Below are 19139 nucleotides of genomic sequence, written 5' to 3' on the forward strand. Positions count from 1 at the left end.
GGACGTGGCATCACTATACACGGTGATCAGTCACCGTTTAGGATTGGAGGCGATTAATTTCTTTATGGGTAATGATCAGAGTTTATCCAATCACATGAAGAGATTCATTCTGGATGCGGTTCAATTTATTTTAGAGCACAATTATTTTTTCTTTGAAGGAAATTTTTATTTACAGATCACTGGAACCGCCATGGGTACCAGGATTGCCCCCAGTTATGCGAACACCTACATGAGAAGATGGGAAGATCTTTTTGTGTGGTGTGACCATGACGGGGTGGCGAACCTCGTAATATGGCGGAGATTTATTGATGATGTTTTAATTATTTGGAGAGGACCACATTCCTCTTTTGTGTTGTTTGTAGAGTATTTAAATCAGAACAAGTATAATTTACAGTTTTCACTGGTTTGGAACAAAAAAGAAATACATTTTTTAGATATTACTTTGTTTGGTGAAGGTAAAGAAATGAAGACAAAATGTTTTTTCAAACCCACAGATGGGAACAGTTACGTCCACAAAAAAAGCTGTCACCACCAACCATGGTTGAGAGGGATAGCAAAAGGACAACTAACAAGGGTGAGACGTAACTGTTCCCACCTACAAGATTTTACACAGCAGGCACAACACGTAAAAGAAAAACTAGTTAAGAAGGGTTACAATAAAAACTCAATAGAAAAAGAAATTAGAATAATGTCAGGGAGAAGCAGGGATGAACTATTAATAGATAATCAGAAAGTTAAGGATAAGGGAGAGCAATTCCGTACCGCATTTGTTACACAATAAAATACAGATCATTTAAAAATCAAGAAAAGTCTACAAAAACACTGGCCAATCTTATTAGAGGATCATTTGCTGGGAGAGATATTACCAAAAAAAACAACATTAATTTAAAAAAAAAAAAAATCTGTAGCGGAGTGCAGTATTAGAATCCACGGTCTCCGCTGGTCTAACAGGTAAATCCACAGTCAGCGCTGAAAAGTAAGGCAATATCTCAATCCTCCCAATAACCGGACGAAACACAGTTTGGGAGTCAACTAACTGGCTTTATTCACAAGCTTGCATATTTATACAGTTCCCCATGCAAGGGGTTTCCTTACAGAGGTTTCAGGGGATTTATCCCATCATGCAATATAATTCTCCCAACAGGCCTTGCTGCACGAGAAGGATACTCCCACTAAAATGGACGATTAATTGGATTATCCCCTCGTGCAGCAAAACTGACAATTTTCTTTAAAATACCGTTTCTGAGTTTTATTCGGTATACAGACTTAACCGAACGTTCGGTAGATAGCTGGGGTCTGAGAGCATCTTTTGAGAGAATACCGCTCAGCTCCCAGCTGAACTGACCAAACGCCGCAACAAATACAGTTATACATTGAAGTTCCCCTCAATCCGTCGATTATACTTAGGGGAACGATCCTACCGAACACCGGGCTCCCGAACGGTCTGGAAGTCCAGCGGTGTTCGTGTCGTCGAGTAGCCGTTTTCAGTTCCAGGCGCTCGACGACCAAACTCCGCTGAAGAATAGCGAATCCAAGATGGCCGACCGCCGCATGGTCGGTAGCCGAACGACGGCCACCTAGGAGAGCCTCTAATTACCGATTGCAACATTGTTGCAATCGGTTAACAAGCGCCACACGCCTCTAAGTGTGTGGTCTATCAGGGGAGCCCGCATTCGTTCCACGAACAGCCCGGATAGCTTACGGCTGCCAGCAGGCGAATTACCATAGTCCCAGATACACAGTAAAGTTACATATACCACACAGTACACATAGCAAAATACACACAGCACATAGTACAGACAACCTTTCTACATTACAGTCCAGAAGTGGCTATGTTTGCCACAATGCTCCCCCAGAACCAAGCCGGCATACACAGTCTGATCCCAACGGATAGGCTTGGGGATGTCCGGGAGAGTACTCACAGATCACTTTTCAAGTTCAGTCTGTCTAGATAACCCGTCGGCGTTACCGTTTTGCTTCCCTGGGCAGTAATGGATCGTAAAGTCAAAGGGCTGCAGCGCCAAACTCCAGCGCAACAGCCTGGCATTGTCCCCAGCCACACAGTTCAGCCACGCCAACGGGTTGTGATCTGTGAGTAGGGAAAAAGGTTGTCCATACAAATAAGGCTGTAACTTTTTGAGAGCCCACACCACGGCCAGGCATTCTTTTTCAATGGCGGCGTAGCTTACTTCACGGGGCAACAACTTTCGGCTCAAGTAAGCTACGGGATGTTCTCCGCCATCTGCTCCCACTTGGCTCAGCACTGCTCCCAATCCAAACATTGAAGCGTCTGTGTGGACAAGAAATCTTTTAGTTGGATCAGGAGCGGCAAGTACAGGAGCATTAGTTAAAGCAGTTTTGAGTTGTTGTAATGCCTGCTCACACTCTGGGGCCCAGACAACCTGTCGAGGAAGGTTCTTGCGGGTCAAGTCAGTCAGGGGTTTGGCCAGGGCACTGTAATTGGGCACAAATTTTCTATAGTACCCTGCAGTACCTAGGAATGCCAACACTTGGGTTTTGGTCCTGGGGGTGGGCCACTTGGCTACGGCTTCAATTTTAGCTGGCTCGGGTTTCTGCTGCCCACACCCCACCCAGTGGCCCAAGTACTGCACCTCTGCCATCCCTATATGACACTTGCTGGGTTTCAGGGTTAACCATGCCTCTCCAATACGATCTAGGATGGCCCCTATATGTTGTAAGTGTTCCTCCCAGGTCTGGCTAAATATGGCAATGTCGTCTAAGTACGCACATGCATAACCTTGGAAACCGTCCAGTAGCCGACCTACCATCCGCTGAAAGGTTGCCGGAGCGTTTTTCATCCCGAATGGCATGACCCGAAATTGGTACAGGCCAAACGGGGTGACAAAGGCCGACTTGGGGATGGCATCATCGGCTAGTGGGATTTGCCAGTATCCCTTACACAAATCTATGGTAGTGAGATACTGGCCACGGGCCATCTTATCTAGCAGCTCGTCTATCCGGGGCATCGGGTAGGCATCAGACACTGTTTTGTCATTGAGCCTCCGGTAGTCGACGCAGAAGCGCGTCGTGCCATCCTTCTTAGGTACCAGCACTACCGGCGATGCCCAGGGGCTATCGGAAGGTTCGATAACCCCAAGCTGCAACATTTCGGCCAGCTCAGTCTTCATATGTGTCCTGACTGATTCAGGGACACGATATGGAGCCTGTCGCATAGGTAGCTGCCCCGGGGTTTCGGTGGGTGGCTAGTGGAGTTGTGGTGGAATCTCAGTAAAAATACATTTACTAGGACAAGATTGCCACGTGGTATGTGCACTTGCATATGTTGATGTATCAGTTAGTCAGTTATACGTAGCTAAGATACAATCAGTAGTGTAAGGAGCAAGTGTAGGAATACAGGATATACGAGTATTTCCCCTCCTCCATTGTGCTGGGCAAGCCATGTGGTCAAACAGGAATTTAGTCTCTATTCAGTTGATTAGATAAGAGTATGTGTAGGTTGAACTGATTATGGGAGCAGCTACATGCCCATATAAGGGACCTACACTGTATGATCAGGACTCAGACTTTGCTGTTTTTTTGGTGACATTAGTCCCTCTGAGTCCCGGTCGGTGAATCGAATAAAGAATCTCTTCCTTCCTGAAGAAGCCTGTGTCCATCTCTCTGTGCTTGGCTTCCGTCAGTTTCTCCAGTATCATTTGGTGCATTGGCCGGGAAGCTCATCGTTCAACGGTAGCTGAGAAGCAGAGGCGTGAGACGGTCTATCTTTGCCCCCGCTCCCTACGGCTGCACCCCTGAACTTCTGCGTGGACCTCCTTTCGTCTCGGCGCCACTGGTCTGTTGTCCAGGAGATCATCGGCCTCTACGTAGTAAGTGCTGGGGTGTCCCCGTCGATGAGTGTGAACCCAGGTTCAAGAACGAGGAGGTAAGACGACTACTGTTTTAGACGGTGGACCCACTAGGGGTATTGGATACCGATTGTGCGGTAGGCCCATAAAGGGTTATTTGTGTATGGAATCTGCCCCCTCCAGTGGAGGGAAGGAGCGAAGGCGCACCGCTCAATTAAACGCCCTGTAGTCAGCCCGTTTAATTTTGGTTTGGAGTCAGGCTGGGTTCTGTGTAAATAGCCCAAGCCGGACACCGGTGTCTTGTCTAGACTAGCGTTCTAGGGTGTATATTACGTTCGCTAGGTCGGAGGGACCGGGAGACTAAGCGGCGTCTGTGTAAATTCGGTCCGCTAGATCTCAACCTATCTTGGCTAAGTGGGAAGGCGTGTAAATTTGGAACCCACTAGATTTTTGATAGAGTATATAGACTAAGAGGATGCTGTTGTAAATTCCGCCCTCTAGTTCGCTATATGTGGTGCTTGGGCAGCGTGGCTAACCAAAACGGATGTAAATAGTATTAGGTAGTCCATCGAGGTACTGGCCAACAGATTAGTTGGGAATTGTAAATGTGTTAAAGATTGTTGTAGTAGCGTGTATATCTTGCTAGATAGCATGAGCTCTGCCGTCTAGCGAGAGTGTAAATAGTGTGTAACTGTATTATAGCGCACGGTACCATAACCATGTATAATAACTACTGATATTGTAAATAACTACTAATAACTGTTGTCTATGTTGTATGTTTAACACCATAACCACTACTAATTGAACTGTGACTTTAAATTGTACTCTAACCAATGCTAACCGTACTATAACTACTGTTTGTAAAGACAATGTTACTGGGGTATGTTATAGATGGGTAATTCAGATATAGGGAATTATAGCGTGGGTGACTGTATAGTATCGCCAAAAGGCACAGTAATAGTTATTTAGTGACTGGTGTAACAGCTGTGTGTGTACGGGAATTCCCTGAGTGTTTTGTTGTGTGCGTTTCACCTAGTAACTGTACCACGTGGTGCTGTTGCCAAGGGAACGGGTGTGACCGTTGGAAGTGTGTTTGTTTAGTTTCTGTTGGAGACGACGCTTCATTGTTAGTATGGGTGCGTCAGATTCAACGGTTATGGATCCCTTAGGATGTATGTTGAAAAACTTTAAAAAGGGATACACTGTGTATGATTTTGGGGTAAAGATGTCTCCAACACGCCTGACTACTTTATGTAGTAGGGAATGGCCTACTTTGGTGGCTGCATGGCCACCACGTGGCAGTTTGGATCCTAATCTGGTACAGCGTGTACACGTGGCTGTATCAGGTAGGCCCGAACTTTACGGCCAGTTTCCGTATATTGATTGTTGGAAGCAGGCCGTAATTGACTTGCCAAAATGGATCCGGGTATGCCACGAGGAACAATGTCGCCTCATGGTGGCCAGAACTCGCTTGTCCACTAAGGCCGTAATTACGCCCATTTTGGACACGCCTCCTGAATCCGAGATCCCCATGCCGCCCCCTTACTCCTCCTCCACAGGAAGAGGAAGAGGAGGTGCTGTTGGTAACACTACTCCCCTTGCCTCGTTGTCCCCACCTACCCTCTCCTCTAGCTCAGAGCCCAGCCCTCTTGTTTTAAACCCTCCCCTTCTGGTACCTACCTCCGTTAACCCCACCTATCCAGATTTGACGTCATATCTAGTTCCTGTTCAGGCTCCTCCTAGCCCGGCCCGGAATATTTTACTCACTGATCTCCCCCTCAGTAAAGCGTCCCCTTCCCCTCGACCGGAACCCCTAACTGACGTTTCTAAATGAAGCCCCATATTAACCCGACAACTGACCGGTACCCTCCAACCCCGACATTATCAAATGCCTCTCCGACTGACACCAGGCCCGACACACATTAACGGTGACGGCCAGTTACAACACGCTGATCCTGTATTCGTCTATGTTCCCTTCACTACTACTGATCTATTTAACTGGAAGACCCATAACCCCTCATACACCAATAAACCTCAAGCCATGACGGATTTGTTTACCTCCATAGTCCAGACACATAATCCCACTTGGGCTGATTGCCAGCAACTGCTTATGACATTGTTCAACAACGAGTAAAGGACACAGATAAACCAAGCGGCAATTAAAGCGCGGGAAGAAGTGGCCGTACACAAAATCAGGCCAACCCAGCAGCATGGGCCGCAGCACATTATCCAAATACTGATACGGAGTGGAATGTCAATGGAGCAGATATGGCCCATTTAAAAGCATACAGGGACGCTATTATTGTTGGCATGAAAGCCGGAGGAAAAAAGGCGATTAATATGTCTAAGACGGCTGAGGTATTGCAGAAATGTGATGAATCGCCCAGTGCCTTTTATGACCGATTATTGGAGGCATACCGTTTGTATACCCCCTTTAATCCAGAGGCTCCCTAGAATTCCCGAATGGTTAACTCTGCCTTTGTCAGCCAAGCCTACGGAGATATAAAGCGCAAGCTACAGAAGTTAGAAGGGTTTGTAGGGATGTCCATAACCCAACTAATGGAAATAGCAAATAAGGTCTATATGAATAGGGAGACAGAGACGAAGAAGGAGGAGGAGCGAAAGATGCGTAGGAAAGCAGATATGCTAGCAGTAGCTATCGCAGGCGTAGATAGAAGGGAAAAGGAAGTATATAGGGGAACGGATAAAGGTGAGAATAAGTGGAATGGGGAACCTTTGAGTAGGAACCAATGTGCGTACTGTAGGGAAGAAGGGCATTGGAGAAGTGAGTGTCCACGAAGGGAACAGTATGAGAGAGACAGACCTAGGGCAGGATATATGTGCCAATAAGGGTTTACTGTGGACCAAGAGTGAGTTAACCCTGCTTTTTTTGCCCTGGCCCATGCATTATTTACTGATCTCTGTATTCTTAAAGTGGGTATACTCCATACCCATGTTAAGAATACGGAGACTAGCAAATAATGTAGAGCCCAAGGATTTTGCAGCCATCTTGTCAAGTCACAGCCCTTAAAACATCTAACATTATTAAAATACTGTGGACAATGTTCAGATTTTGCAGTCTGAATGGCCTCATGCACATACAGATGGTTTTGCCCTGTTTAGTATGGGGTCATTTGGGAATAACCCTGTGAGCATCCATTAACCAGTTAATTTGTTTTGTGATATAACAATATGTTTGGGAGTTGCAGAATTTGGGCAATCACCCAAAATTACGTGAATCTCAGTTTGTTTGAAACTGAATGCACAAGTCTACTAATTACTCTAAACCAGTGGAAGGATTGAATTACCCCAAATAGTTTGTGATTACTGCCACCAATATATTTGCAAATGATGAACATTTACATTTAGAAAAACAAACAAAATAAAACGTATTTTTAATATATATGATTTAACAAATTTGGTCAGCTATCATTATGCTGTAATTTCATATTCTTGAAGTTTCATATTTATTGTTATTACCATAACATGAAGAATTTAAGAACTTCATCAATTTGTTTTACTTGAAAATGCTGCATTATTACATTGATCATTTATGTGAATTTTCTCTAATTCATTAAATACCAGTCTAAACAAGTGTTTTTTTCTTCCATAGATGGGAGGAATGGAAGCTGTAATTACTGGTCTTGCAGATGACTTCAGTATCCTGAAAAGACATCGAAAGTTTTTTACCTTTCTGGTCTGTGGAATTACTTTTTTGCTGGCTCTACTTTGTATCACAAATGTGGGTAACACTTTTCTATTGCTTCACCTCATTTTAAAAAATGTATGCAGCATGAAATGAAACAATTAAGCGGTCTTAAAAAAAAAAAAAAATTACTATATGATTACTTTGTTATTATAACATAGCTTAATTTCTTCATTAGTGTACGCACAAGGCACGACAACATGTACATTTAAAAATAAAAACGATTGTAAATTTTAACCCCTTCCCGACCGCTGACGGTTCAGGACCGGCATAGTAAAAATCCCCTTGAGGACCGGTGACGGTCCTGAACCGTCATAACGGTAAGATGTACTTATCCGATCGCCGTCGTTCCCATGGCGGTGATTGGCGTTGCTCCCAGTGTGGGGAGACTGCCTGCAGCCCAGGCAGTCTCCCCGCTGCAAATTAGGACCCTGCAGGCCATATGATCCAAGTGTCTCCCTGCTATATATATGTATATATATATTTATATATATGATATATAGACAGATATTATATAAATATAATATCTGTCTATATATCATACATATATAATGTCATACTAAGTGTATTTTTATATTAATTTATATGTATATTAATATAAAAATACACTTATAATTAAATTACACATATATATAATAATGATGAAACGTTGATGCCATTTGAAAAAAGAAGAATCATTTCAAAAATCCTGGAGTGCCGGTATTTTTTCTGTATGTGTGTGTATATATATATATATATATATATATATATATATATATATATATATATATATATATATTTAAAAAATACAAAATAGCTTGCACTCCTGGAACAGGTAAATGATGAAATAATGTGCCCGGTGCTGGTCAGGCAAATAGCATAGAAAAACAGAGAATGACTGCACTCAGGGACTTGTAAATATCACTAAAACTTAACTTTTAATGTTCAAAATAAATCAAATCAATGTTTCAGCCCCATATTTGGGCTTTCATCAGGATGGTAATAACACAGACAACATGATTCAAGCTCATATATATACATAATAAAACATAAACTCACCAGCCTCGTGTGTGGAGTCCAGCAGCCGCGTTCAGCTTGCACGTGGGAGTGCCGAACAGAAAGAGGCACCCAGAGAAGATATACACAGCATTCCAAACTGTTGCTAAGCAACATCTGGAATGCGCACATAGTGGCATCGCTGGGGGGGGGGGCAGAGGGGGCCATGCCCCCCCCTACATCATGCTGTGCCCCCCCTTGGGCCCCCCAAATGCCAGCAACTTGCTGGTCATGTGCTTAAATTATATACCCTCGGGCTGTAACAGTGTGTCACAGCCCGAGGGAATGCAGGACAGAGCAGCTGGAAGGTGCTGGGTGTTTTCAGCAGCTTCCCCGGCACAGGCCCCATCCCCAAATTAAGCCACGTCTCCTGCACATAAGCCCCCCGCCGTTAAGCAGCAGACCATGCTGCTGCTGGAAAGGCAAGAAGATGGCTGTCTGACCCACAGCAACAGGTAGGCTTGATATGCTCAGGTGTGTGTGTGTGTCTGTCTGTCTGCTAGTGAGGAAGCTTCTGTGTGTGTATGGACTCAGCAGTCTGTCTGTGTGTGTGTATGGACTCAGCAGTGTGTGTGTATGGACTCAGTATTGTGTGTGTATGGACTCAGCAGTCTGTATGTATGGACACAGCAGTCTGTATGTATGGACACAGCAGTCTGTATGTATGGACTCAGCAGTGTGTGTGTATGGACTCAGCAGTCTGCATGTATGGACTCAGCAGTGTGTGTGTATGGATTCAGCAGTGTGTGTGTATGGACTCAGCAGTGTGTGTGTGGACTCAGCCATCTGTGTGTATGTGGACTCAGCAGAGTGTGTGTGTATGGACTCTGCAGTCTGGCTGTGTGTATGGATGCAGCAGTGTGTGTGTGTGTGGACTCAGCAGTGTGTATGTATGGACTCAGCAGTGTGTATGTATGGGCTCAGCAATCTGTGTGTGTATGGACTCAGCAGTGTGTGTGTATGGACTCAGCAGTGTGTATGTATGGACTCAGCAGTGTGTGTGTGTGTGTGTATGGACTCAGCAGTGTGTGTGTATGTGTGTATGGACTCAGCAGTCTGTGTGTATGGACTCAGCAGTCTGCATGTGTGTATGGGCTCAGCAGTGTGTGTGTGTATGGACTCAGCAGTCTGTATGTGTGTATGGACTCAGCAGTGTGTGTGTGTGTGTATGGACTCAGCAGTCTGTATGTGTGTATGGACTCAGCAGTGTGTGTATGGACTCAGCAGTGTGTGTGTGTGTGGACTTAGCAGTGTGTGTACGGACTCAGCAGTGTGTGTGTATGGATTCAGCAGTGTGTGTGTATGGACTCAGCAGTGTGTGTGTATGGACTCAACAGTGTGTGTGTATGGACTCAGCAGTCTGTATGTGTGTATGGACTCAGCAGTGTGTGTATGGACTCAGCAGTCTGTGTGTATGGGCTAAGCAGTGTGTGTGTATGGACTCAGCAGTCTGTCTGTGTATGGACTCAGCAGTGTGTGTGTATGGACTCAGCAGTCTGTATGTGTGTATGGACTCAGCAGTGTGTGTGTATGGACTCAGCAGTGTGTGTGTGTGTGTGTGTGTGTGTAGACTCAACAGTGTGTGTGTGTGTGTGTGTGTGTGTGTGTGTGTGTGTGTGTGTGTGTGTGGACTCAGCAGTGTGTGTGTGTGTGTGTGTGTGTGTGTGTGTGTGGACTCAGCAGTCTGTATGTGTGTGTGGACTCAGCAGTCTGTATGTGTGTGTGGACTCAGCAGTCTGTATGTGTGTATGGACTCAGCAGTCTGTGTGTGTATGGACTCAGCAATCTGTATGTGTGTATTGACTCAGCAGTGTGTGTGTGTGTGTGTGTGTGTAGACTCAACAGTGTGTGTGTGTGTGTGTGTGTGTGTGTGTGTGTGTGTGAACTCAGCAGTGTGTGTGTGTGTGTGTATGGACTCAGCAGTGTGGGTGTATGGACTCAGCAGTCTGTATGTGTGTATGGACTCAGCAGTGTGTGTGTGTGTATGGACTCAGCAGTCTGTATGTGTGTATGGACTCAGCAGTCTGTGTGTGTATGGACTCAGCAATCTGTATGTGTGTATTGACTCAGCAGTGTGTGTGTGTGTGTGTGTGTGTGTGTAGACTCAACAGTGTGTGTGTGTGTGTGTGTGTGTGTGTGTGTGTGGACTCAGCAGTGTGTGTGTGTGTGGACTTAGCAGTCTGTGTGTGTGGACTCAGCAGTCTGTATGTGTGTATGAACTCAGCAATCTGTATGTGTGAATGGACTCAGCAGTCTGTATGTGTGTATGGACTCAGCAGTCTGTATGTGTGTATGGACTCAGCAGTCTGTATGTGTGTGTGTGTGTATGCATGGACTCAGCAGTCTGTGTGTGTGTGTGTGTGGACTCAGCAGTGTGTGTGTATGGAATCAGCAGTCTGTATGTGTGTATGTACTCAGCAGTGTGTGTGTGTGTGTGTGTGTGTGTGTGTGGACGTGGACTCAGCAGTCTGTATGTGTGAATGGACTCAGCAGTCTGTGTGTGTGTATGGACTCAGCAGTCTGTATGTGTGTATGGACGCAGCAGTGTGTGTATATGGACTCAGCAGTGTGTGTGTGTGTGTGTGTAGACTCAGCAGTGTGTGTGTGTGTGGACTCAGCAGTGTGTGTGTGTGGACTCAGCAGTCTGTATGTGTGTGTATGTATGGACTCAGCAGTCTGTGTGTGTGTGTGTTTGTGTGTGTATGGACTCAGCAGTGTGTGCTTATGTGTGTATGGACTCAGCAGTGTGTGTGTATGGACTTAGCAGTGTGTGTTTATGTGTGTATGGACTCAGCAGTGTGTGTGCATGGACTCAGCAGTCTGTGTGTGTATGGACTTAGCAGTGTGTGTGTGTATGGACTTAGCAGTGTGTGTGTGTATGGACTCAGCAGTATGTGTGTGTATGGACTCAGCAGTCTGTATGTGTGAATGGACTCAGCAGTGTGTGTGCATGGACCCAGCAGTCTGTGTGTGTATGGACTCAGCAGTCTGTATGTGTGTATGGACTCAGCAGTGTGTGTGTATGGACTCAGCAGTCTGTGTGTATGGACTCAGCAGTGTGTGTGTATGGACTCAGCAGTCTGTATGTGTGTATGGACTCAGCAGTCTGTGTGTGTGTATGGACTCAGCAGTCTGTGTGTGTATGGACTCAGCAGTCTGTGTGTGTGTGTGTGTTTGTGTGTGTATGGACTCAGCAGTGTGTGCTTATGTGTGTATGGACTCAGCAGTGTGTGTGTATGGACTTAGCAGTGTGTGTTTATGTGTGCATGGACTCAGCAGTGTGTGTGTATGTACTCAGCAGCCTGTATGTGTGCATGGACTCAGCAGTGTGTGTGTGTATGGACTCAGCAGTCTGTATGTGTGTATGGACTCAGCAGTCTGTATGTGTGTATGGACTCAGCAGTGTGTGTGTATGGACTCAGCAGTCTGTGTGTATGGACTCAGCAGTGTGTGTGTGTATGGACTCAGCAGTCTGTATGTGTGTATGGACTCAGCAGTCTGTGTGTGTGTATGGACTCAGCAGTCTGTGTGTGTATGGACTCAGCAGTCTGTATGTGTGTATGTACTCAGCAGTATGTGTGTGTATGGACTCAGCAGTCTGTATGTGTGAATGGACTCAGCAGTGTGTGTGCATGGACCCAGCAGTCTGTGTGTGTATGGACTTAGCGGTGTGTGTGTGTGTAAGGACTCAGCAGTGTGGGTGTATGGACTCAGCAGTCTATATGTGTGTATGGACTTAGCAGTGTGCGTGTGTGTATGGACTCAGCAGTCTGTATGTGTGTATGGACTCAGCAGTCTCTGTGTGTATGGACTCAGCAGTCTCTGTGTGTATGGACTTAGCAGCCTGTGTGTGTGTGTATGGACTCAACAGTCTGTATGTGTGTATGGACTCAGCAGTCTGTATGTGTGTATGGACTCAGCAGTGTGTGTGTATGGACTCAGCAGTGTATGCGTGTATGGACTTAGCAGTGTGTGTGTGTGTGTGTATGGACTCAGCAGTCTCTGTGTGTATGGACTCAGCAGTCTGTATGTGTGTATGGACTTAGCAGCCTGTGTGTGTGTATGGACTCAACAGTCTGTATGTGTGTATGTACTCAGCAGTCTGTATGTGTGTATGGACTCAGCAGTGTGTGTGTATGGACTCAGCAGTGTATGCGTGTATGGACTTAGCAGTGTGTGTGTGTATGGACTCAGCAGTGTGTGTGTGTGTGTGTGTGTGTTTGTGTGTACGGACTCAGCGGTGTGTGTGTATGGATTCAGCAGTCTGTGTGTATGGACTCAGCAGTGTGTGTGTGTGTGTGTGGATTCAGCAGTCTGTGTGTAATGACTCAGCAGTGTGTGTGTATGGACTCAACAGTGTGTATGGACTCAGCAGTCTGTATGTGTGTATGGACTCAGCAGTCTGTATGTGTGTATGGACTCAGCAGTGTGTGTGTATGGACTCAGCAGTGTGTGTGTGTGTGTGGACTCAGCAGTCTGTATGTGTGTATGGACTCAGCAGTCTGTATGTGTGTATGGACTCAGCAGTCTGTATGTGTGTATGTACTCAGCAGTCTGTACGTGTGTGTATGTATGGACTCAGCAGTATGTGTGTGTGTATGGACTCAGCAATCTGTGTGTGTGTATGGACTCAGCAGTGTGTGTTTATGTGTGTATGGACTCAGCAGTGTGTGTGTATGGACTCAGCAGTCTGTATGTTTGTATGGACTCAACAGTGTGTATGGACTCAGCAGTCTGTATGTGTGTATGGACTCAGGAGTGTGTGTGTGTATGGACTCAGCAGTGTGTGTCTGTGTGTTTGTGTGTAGACTCAACAGTGTGTGTGTGTGTGTGTGTGTGTGTGTGTGTGTGTGTGTGTGTGTGTGGACTCAGCAGTGTGTGTGTGTGGACTCAGCAGTCTGAGTGTGTGGACTCAGCAGTCTGTATGTGTGTGTGGACTCATCAGTCTGTATGTGTGTTACGACACTCACCGCCAGGGGAATGAAGCCGCCGTTTAGTCGATAATCCCCTTTCTCCAGAAATGCAATTTTATTCCAACCGATTGTAAAACTCCCGAACGGAGCATACGAATACTGCAACTCCCGATCAGCAATTCATCCGAAATCCTTTGACAGCTAGAAATAAACGAAAACGGACTCAGCAGTGTGTGTGTGTGTGTGTGTGTGTTTGTGTGTACGGACTCAGCGGTGTGTGTGTATGGATTCAGCAGTCTGTGTGTATGGACTCAGCAGTGTGTGTGTGTGTGTGTGGATTCAGCAGTCTGTGTGTAATGACTCAGCAGTGTGTGTGTATGGACTCAACAGTGTGTATGGACTCAGCAGTCTGTATGTGTGTATGGACTCAGCAGTCTGTATGTGTGTATGGACTCAGCAGTGTGTGTGTATGGACTCAGCAGTGTGTGTGTGTGTGTGGACTCAGCAGTCTGTATGTGTGTATGGACTCAGCAGTCTGTATGTGTGTATGGACTCAGCAGTCTGTATGTGTGTATGTACTCAGCAGTCTGTACGTGTGTGTATGTATGGACTCAGCAGTATGTGTGTGTGTATGGACTCAGCAATCTGTGTGTGTGTATGGACTCAGCAGTGTGTGTTTATGTGTGTATGGACTCAGCAGTGTGTGTGTATGGACTCAGCAGTCTGTATGTTTGTATGGACTCAACAGTGTGTATGGACTCAGCAGTCTGTATGTGTGTATGGACTCAGGAGTGTGTGTGTGTATGGACTCAGCAGTGTGTGTCTGTGTGTTTGTGTGTAGACTCAACAGTGTGTGTGTGTGTGTGTGTGTGTGTGTGTGTGTGTGTGTGTGTGTGTGTGTGTGTGTGTGTGTGTGTGTGTGTGTGTGGACTCAGCAGTGTGTGTGTGTGGACTCAGCAGTCTGAGTGTGTGGACTCAGCAGTCTGTATGTGTGTGTGGACTCATCAGTCTGTATGTGTGTTACGACACTCACCGCCAGGGGAATGAAGCCGCCGTTTAGTCGATAATCCCCTTTCTCCAGAAATGCAATTTTATTCCAACCGATTGTAAAACTCCCGAACGGAGCATACGAATACTGCAACTCCCGATCAGCAATTCATCCGAAATCCTTTGACAGCTAGAAATAAACGAAAACGCTGTCCCAATAGTAAATCCCTCCACAAACGAGACAAAGCTCCGTCTTGAAGGTCAAACAGGAATGTGTTTAATGGGGGCTACCTGCCCGGTATTTATGCAGGTCTCCACAAGGTAGACACTCCCCTAGGGGACCTTGTGGAAGACTGTAAAATATATTATACAGTAGCCAATCGCAATGGCTTCAATACAAGCCCTTCCCATTTTACCCATAAGTCATTCTTTCCTATCCCGGAGATAATTAGGGAGAAACCTAATTATCTCAGAGGATAGAGACCATCGCCATTTTAAAACATAATAAGAAAAATACAATAAAATACATCAAATAAGAAATACCGATTGTATAGTGTTCGTGCAACGTATCCCCAGATAGCCTGGATCTGAGGGCATATTCCTACCGAATAGCGCTCAGGTCCGATGTACATAGTCCAATCGCCATGGAGTCAAATTCTCTCATAAGTCCTTCGGTATACGAATGACTCCATGGGACGGCTACCTGGGTAAGTCCATACGAATTAGAGAAACTCCCGAACTGACCGGTGTTCGTACGCCTCAAGGAAATAGAAGGGGGGCGGCCGTCTCCAGCGGTGTTCGGTAGATAAAGAGTCCGTTTTTAGATCCATAGGTTTTGCACCGAACACCGCTGATTCGCCTCGTGTCCAAAATGGCCGCCGCCTCGTGTTCGGCATACGAACGACGACCACCCGTACGAATGGAATGGAGAGGTGTTTGCGGTTAACCACAACGTTCTAATTGTGGTCAAGGTGTTAACAAGCCGCACACTCCTCTCCTGGGTGGCCGTTGGTTCGGTAGTTTCAATCGGTACTAGGGAAATCATACGAACAAGGGCATACGGACAGGAAATCCACGAACTCAAGGCAAACAGACGAACCAGCAATACAGGTCTATGCAGAAGGGTTCGTCACAAACTGTACTTGTGTGGTCTGCGTGCCATTCACCTAATAATGTGCACGCAGACCTGAGCTATCTGGGGATATGTTACATGTCTGTGTGCAATGTATAAAAAGTGACTTTATATATTTTAAAACATAATCCTGTATTTAGGTCCCCACATGTGTAATGGAGTTTGTCTTTGACCTGGGAGATAATTGGATTACTTATCCAATTATCTCCAGGGCAGAAGGGAGGAAGCCAGGATGCATTGTGGGGATGTTTTACTTTTCCAGATTAAAAAACTGCCAGCCAGGGGGAACAAAATATACTTTTACTAACTTTTGAACCCCTGGTCTGATTCATGCAATTTTTTAATATGTTGTTCCCCTGAATGGATTGATTGTGGATATATATTTTTATGTGAATGTGATGTATGGTTTTAAAGTTACAGAGTATGTGTGGAAACTGTATTTTACTGTATGTAATAATTATGTTAATAGCTTATCTGAGGGGAGGGGATGTGTGGGTTGTATTGTTACTTGATTGGTTGTTTTATGCCTCCCCCTGGGTGTGTCCTGTATGTGCAGAACTGTAATAAAAAGCAGGCTGGGTGTTCCAGACCTGAGATTCTGCTTGACCCTCAAACCGATGTGTCGTCTCGTTTTTTGGGGAATTGGATTGTATGCTGACTGCCAGGAGTGTAAGCGGATTGCATGCTTTTCCTGTTCGGCTGATTCCAGGGTTCGTGTATTGGAGTTCGGAAGGTTGGTGATTGTAGTAGCTGCTGGCCTATGGAAAAGGGGGATATCGCCTAAACTGGGTTTTATCCTCTTGTAAGTGAAACGGTCCGTTACAGTATGTATGTGTACCGGACCGTTTCAGCAGACAAGGGGTTAAAATCTGTTTAGGCGATATGCCCCTTTCTGAGAGACAGGCAAAGCTACTGCACAACACCAGACTCCCGAACTGGATACAAAATAGCACTCCAAACTGGAACCTCACGAATAGTTGCTAGCAGACGAACAGGAAAAGCATACATCAGCTTACACTCCTAGCAATAAATCTCCAACAGCATACAGTGAATCCCCCCAAGAACGAGACAAGGCTCCGTGTTGAGCGTCAAGCAGTGGTCTGAGGTGCTGGGGCACCCAGCCTGGTTTTTATTACATGAGTACACATACAGGCCACACCCAGGGGGAGGCATAAAATAACCAATTACATAGATGTTACATCCCACACATCCCCTCCCCTTAGTGTGACACATAATCCCATTATGCATACAGTTCAAAATATACTTTTACACAACTTTCGTAACTTTAAAACCATACATCACATTCACATAAAAATACATATCCTCAATCAATCCATTCAGGGGAACAACATATTAAAAAATGGCATGAATCAGACCAGGGGTTCAAAAGTTAGCAAAATTATCTTTTGTTCCCCCTGGCTGGCAGAAAAAACATCCCCTCAATGCATCCCGGTTTCCTCCCTTCTGCCCTGGAGATAATTGGAGAAGTAATCCAATTATCCAGGACTAGAGGCAGACTCCATTAACCACATGGTTGCAAAACGACATAAAACACTTTAAAATACATAAAGTCACATTTTACACATAACACACAGACATTTCACATATCCCCAGATAGCTCAGGTCTGAGTGCTCATTATTAGGTGAATGGCACTCAGACCAACCGAATACAGTTTAATCGCCATAGAGCCAAAGTCTTTAATCACATGAATAGGCTCCATGGCATAGCTATCTGGGTTACCACAGCTCACACAGGGCAAGTACCAAATGACCCCACTGTATTTAAAGGGCCAGAATGAGTGACATACACTCTGGTATGGCCGAATACTGTTTTTAAAGGGCCCAATCTCCCAGGGCCATAGTCCAAAGGCAGCAGGCGGGCAACCAGGCTCCTCCAAAACAATGTGGCGAGATTGGTTCCGTCACAGTATGGACTCAGCAGTCTGTCTGTGTGTGTTTGTGTGTGTATGGACTCAGCAGTCTGTGTTTGTGTGTGTATGGACTCAGCAGTGTGTGTTTATGTGTGTATGGACTCAGCAGTGTTTGTGTATGGGCTTAGCAATGTGTGTGTATGGACTCAGCAGTCTGTATGTGTGCATGGACTCAGCAGTCTGTATGTGTGCATGGACTCAGCAGTGTGTGTGTATGGACTCAGCAGTCTGTATGTTTGTATGGACTCAGCAGTGTGTGTGTATGGACTCAGCAGTCTGTATGTGTGCATGGACTCAGCAGTGTGTGTATGTGTATGGACTCAGCAGTCTGTATGTGTGTATGGACTCAGCAGTGTGTGTGTATGGACTCAGCAGTCTGTATGTGTGTATGGACTCAGCAGTCTGTGTTTGTGTGTATGGACTCAGCAGTCTGTGTGTGTGTGGACTCAGCAGTCTGTGTGTGTGTGTGTGTATGGACTCAGCAGTGTGTGTGTGTGTATGGACTTAGCAGTGTGTGTGTGTATGGACTCAGCAGTGTGTGTGTGTGTGTGTGTGTGTGTGTGTGTGTGTGTGTGTGTACGGACTCAGCAGTGTGTGTGTATGGATTCAGCAGTCTGTGTGTATGGACTCAGCAGTGTGTGTGTGTGTGTATGGATTCAGCAGTCTGTGTGTATGGACTCAGCAGTGTGTGTGTGTGTGGACTGAGCAGTGTGTGTGTGTGTGTGTGTATGGACTCAACAGTGTGTGTGTATGGACTCAGCAGTCTGTGTGTATGGACTCAGCAGTCTGTGTGTATGGGCTTAGCAGTGTGTGTATGGACTCAGCAGTCTGTCTGTGTATGGACTCAGCAGTGTGTGTGTATGGACTCAGCAGTCTGTAAGTGTGTATGGACTCAGCAGTGTCTGTGTATGGACTCAGCAGTGTGTGTGTGTGTGTGTGGACTCAACAGTGTGTGTGTGTGTCTGTGTGTGTGTGTGTGTGTGGACTCAGCAGTCTGTGTGTGTGGACTCAGCAGTCTATATGTGTGTGTGGACTCAGCAGTATATATGTGTGTGTGGACTCAGCAGTCTGTATGTGTGTGTGGACTCAGCAGTCTGTATGTGTGTATGGACTCAGCAGTCTGTATGTGTGTATGAACTCAGCAGTCTGTATGTGTGTATGGACTCAGCAGTCTCTGTGTGTATGTATAAACTCAGCAGTCTGTGTGTGTATGTATAAACTCAGCAGTCTGTGTGTGTGTATGTATAAACTCAGCAGTTTGTGTGTGTGTGTGTGTGGATTCAGCAGTCTGTGTTTGTGTGTGTATGGACTCAGCAGTGTGTGTGTGTGTGTGTGTGTATTGTAACGGATCGCCTGGCACCCCGACCGGGTACCTCCGTTAATGGATGCTCCTAGCGCTTCCTGAGGACTCCAAGCACTCTGGCAGACACCACAATCACCGAATCCGAGAAACCTTTAAATTCTCTCGAGCATATGAATGCTGTAGACCATCGAATAGGAACCATACGAATAGGCTTGTACTCCTAGCAGTCAACTGGAACAGCATGCAATAAATCCTTCCCCCAATAATGAGACGACACATCACTTTGAGGGTAAAACAGGAACTCT

At 45.8% G+C, this 19139-nt stretch overlaps 1 protein-coding gene across 1 annotated transcript in view; it reads left to right on the forward strand.

Moving 5' to 3' along the window:
- The window catches only part of SLC6A2 (solute carrier family 6 member 2), a 1625321-nt gene that overhangs the window by 949929 nt on the left and 656253 nt on the right, over nucleotides 1-19139 (forward strand). Inside the window, exon 10 of the mRNA XM_063437889.1 lies at nucleotides 7441-7569. Within this exon, the coding sequence (XP_063293959.1) occupies nucleotides 7441-7569 (129 nt within the window). The remainder of the gene's footprint in view (nucleotides 1-7440; nucleotides 7570-19139) is intronic.

Source organism: Pelobates fuscus, chromosome 12 (assembly GCF_036172605.1).
Source record: "Pelobates fuscus isolate aPelFus1 chromosome 12, aPelFus1.pri, whole genome shotgun sequence".
In the NCBI taxonomy this organism is placed as follows: Eukaryota; Metazoa; Chordata; class Amphibia; order Anura; family Pelobatidae; genus Pelobates; species Pelobates fuscus.